This window comes from Chelmon rostratus, chromosome 4 (assembly GCF_017976325.1).
Source record: "Chelmon rostratus isolate fCheRos1 chromosome 4, fCheRos1.pri, whole genome shotgun sequence".
Lineage (NCBI taxonomy): Eukaryota > Metazoa > Chordata > Actinopteri > Chaetodontiformes > Chaetodontidae > Chelmon > Chelmon rostratus.
Window position 1 is genome coordinate 9,093,571 of NC_055661.1, and position 3,819 is coordinate 9,097,389.

The window sequence follows — 3,819 nt, forward strand, 5'->3', positions numbered from 1 at the left end:
GTTCCATTCAGGCATCTTGGATGGTGTTAATGAAAACTTTATTTTACAGGTCCTTAATTCCCAAATCATATCCTAATGATTTGCAAGAGGTTACTTGAAAGAAAATAAGATTTTCCTCAAAAAAAGCCAAAGTAAATCTTCATTTATAATTCAATTATTATTGTTCTTCATATCTGTGGCATTTTGTTTCCTTAGATATAAACTGAACGTTTCTGCAGGCCTCTGCATGTTACTCTTTTAATTGGAAGTGTGTTAGCTAGCTCCCTGGACTTGTAGTTTCAGTTGAATGTAGTCAGTTGTATGTGACCAACCTCCTCTGGACTCTTTATTGTTAACGTCTGCGGTGTTTCCTCAGGTGTCGTCTCAGGACCCGGGTCGGGCTCCCCTCCTGCTGTCTGCAGAGTGCCAGCGCAGCGGCACAGTGACCCGGGTATCCCTGGATTACCACTGCTGCCCCGCCACGGCGCCCTCCACCCAGCTCACCGCTGTCCAGGTGCTGCTGCCGTTAGACCACACTGCCACAGACCTACAGTGCCAGCCGCCCGCCTCCTGGTGAGCAGTGTTGATTTGATGGTGGAGTAGTAATAATGATTCACATGTTCTGCATCTTAGTTTAGTGTGTTAGCACCCTAGCATTGATAATTAGCACTAAACACAAAGTACAGCTGAGGCTGATGGGAATGTCATTAGTTTTGCTGGTATTCAGTCATAAACATGAGTGTTGGACAAATTAAAATGACCTGGTGATGGCGCTAGAGTTAAAGGTAGAGGACCAACAAAGTGATTACAGTTCATCCAGAGGGGGACAGGAACACTTGTACCAAATTTCATGATGATCCATTCAATAGCTGCGGAGACATTTCACTCAAAACCACAAATGTGAGCCTCATGGTGGCACAAGTAATAAAGCCGGGACATCAGCAGGATTCATCCTCTGGGATCCATCAAAGTCTGAAACAAACTTTCATGGCAATTCCTCCAAGAGCTGTTGAGATATCAGCCTGAAATACCAAACATTTATTGTTTCCAGCATATTAAATGTGAGGATTTGCTGCTTTTTCTCTTATTGTCTGTGTTCCTTCTGTCATTTGAAAGTGAATTGTGGAGACAAAAACTCAACATTTTATCAAACATATTCAACGATAAACAGATTAATCAAAATAATGAAAATAATTGTTGGTTGCTGCTCTAAAGATAACAGAAATGTTTTGAGTGCCCCGCTTGATTCTCCCTGGTATCACGTCACTTAACAAGTTCAGCGCGACTGTGATGGATAAGAGGAGACATTGTACGGAGAGTCAGAGGGTGGAGGCTAAGGAGCAGGTTGGGCCTCGCTGACCGTTTATTCGCCTCTGCAGGAACGCCGAGGAGAGACGGCTGCTGTGGAAGCTCCCCAACCTCTCGCCGACCAATCACAGCAAAGGTCAGTGCTCTGCAGCCGCCGCTCTCTTTTTTTTTTTCCTTCTTTAGCTCTCATTGAACGAGGAAAGCTTAATAAGAAAATGTTGTTTTCTGGAAAGCAAAGAGAGACAAACTCACTATGTGTCTGACTCACTGCCTGTTTTGTGTCTATCTTAAGCAGCCGGCTGACTCTTACATTTGCCTTCTCATTAAAATTAGCATCAGAATTTTCTACTTCATCGCCTCCTCGGCGAGTTCACGTCTCTACGCTGTGTCATACAAATGCAGAGACGAGTAATTAAGAGATACGTAATGAGATCCCTGCACTCCACATCCCTCTCTTTTCAAAAAGCCAGCGTCTGTAGGCGCATCATTACCTTTTAACAGCAGAATTAGCATTTGAACATGGCAGCTGCTCTCATCCGCCTGGTGAATGCAGAGCTGACACAGAGTCAGTTCAAGTTGATTGTTGCTCTTATTTCACCACCTGAAGGCCGCACAGATAAGAGATGGTGCGTAATAGAGGCTTTTTATGGCTCTAATTTAAGTGTTAAAATTAAATCAAAATTGAGCTCAAGGTTTCCTTCACCTGTGTGCTGCTTCGTACGAGACTCCCACATCTCCTCTTTTTAGCGTCGTCTTCTTTTTTTTTCCATCTAATGATATATTATTACCTCGGTGTGAAGCTGCACGCTCGTAGAAGAGAGAAAAGGAGGCTATTCTTAGCTGCCGGTGATGGATGGGATGTTAAAGGCTGGAAACATTTACAGTTAGAAGACTTCTCTGGTTTATGAGCCTGTGACAGAGAATCGAAAGGTCGCCATAACTCCTCCCTGTCCTTTCTGAAAGTACTGTTTCCCTGCATTTCTTTAGCACTCAAATGTTGAAAGTGCTGCATTACATGAATAATGTCTGCCAGTGCTGAGTCAGTAATTGACAGCTGAAAAGAAGCTGCATGGTAGTTCATCCTAAAGCGATCAGCATTTCTCCTCGTATTGCTTCACGCTGCGTGTCTATATCATCCTGTTAAATACGTCAACACGGAGAGTTGAGTCTTTCCAGGATGCTCCTTTCATACCCGATTCACCTGTTACCAATCAACCTGTTTACCCGTGGAATGATCCACATTTCCCACTTATGTCAACAAAAACATAGTAACACACGTAAGAAAGTATAAAATAAAGTATATAAATACATATCATACACATACCCATATACCGACACACATACACACACACGTCAGTTAGTATGCACATGTGTGTGAGCTGTGAAGTCATGTTTCTCATGTATCTGTGTCTCAGGCTCAGGGACTCTGTGTGCCAGCTGGCAGTGCCTGGAGGTTCCCCGGGGCCCTCCACCCAGCCTGGCTGTGCAGTTTGTGGGCTCCGGGGCCTCGCTGTCGGGCATGGACGTGGAGCTGGTGGGAAGCCGCTATCGCATGTCGCTGGTCAAGAAGAGATTTGCCACAGGTGACACTGTGAACACACACACACACACACTAAGAATGGGCTCCGTAGTGGTAGATCGTGCTTCAGTAACACATCTGAAACTGTCCATGCCTGAAATATGACGTTATTTTGTTCTATTTATCCCACTATGTGTAGAAATGTATTATCACAGTAGTGAGTGGTTTCATAATACATACTGAATTGTTTAATTTAGATTTAATATAAAGCAAAAATGACAAAGATTTGTTGTCTCCAGATGCTGAAAAGTGAAGATTTGCTCCTTTGTTCATCATCATTTTACATTGAATGTCTTTGGATGAAGGATTTGGTTGGTTAATACAAACGATATTAAGACATCACCTTGGGAAATTCAGATGTGCTCTATTCACTCTTAATTGACATTTTCTGAAACATTTATCATTGCAACAAATTTCATGCACTACAGAAAGTCTAGACAGATGCGTCAGCCCACAACAACCGAAAAACTCACTTTGTTCACCGTATTTCAGTGCTCAGACCATCATCAGGTGATCGACAGTGTGCAGGATTTTTTTTTATTCTTTCAGGCGTTAATGGAAAAAACAAACAAACATTTATATAATAATGAATGAGTAATTATTAGTTGCAGGAGCTGAAACTAACACTCTTGGAAATTTTATTGAGTTATTTGGAATGACTTTGCAGATATGAAAGTAGTTGAAGTTACATTAGTTGATTTAACTTTGACGAGGAAAGGAAGAAGCTTTTTTCATGATGCACCTTTCAAGAGCAGAATGTCACGCGTAGCTTCACGAGGGAAGAACAACACCGACGTTAAGATTAAAAACCTCTTTTACAGGAGTGTCCCGGTCACGACTGCAGCAGCACATAGGATGTAAAACACAGTAAACAACAGTAAATGTTTTGGTAGCTGGAAGCTCCTTTGCTGCATTTCTTCCTTTACAGTCTTGTTTTGTCATGTGTTTGACAG

The 3,819-nt window shown here is 42.5% G+C and overlaps 1 protein-coding gene across 3 annotated transcripts in view; it reads left to right on the forward strand.

The window, feature by feature from the left end:
• Window positions 1-3,819, forward strand: part of fcho1 (FCH and mu domain containing endocytic adaptor 1) — a 59,075-nt gene that overhangs the window by 54,660 nt on the left and 596 nt on the right. For all 3 annotated transcript variants that reach the window (XM_041936143.1, XM_041936144.1, XM_041936145.1), the window contains 3 exons: window positions 356-552; window positions 1,359-1,423; window positions 2,703-2,870. In XM_041936143.1, the coding sequence (XP_041792077.1) occupies window positions 356-552; window positions 1,359-1,423; window positions 2,703-2,870 (430 nt within the window). The remainder of the gene's footprint in view (window positions 1-355; window positions 553-1,358; window positions 1,424-2,702; window positions 2,871-3,819) is intronic.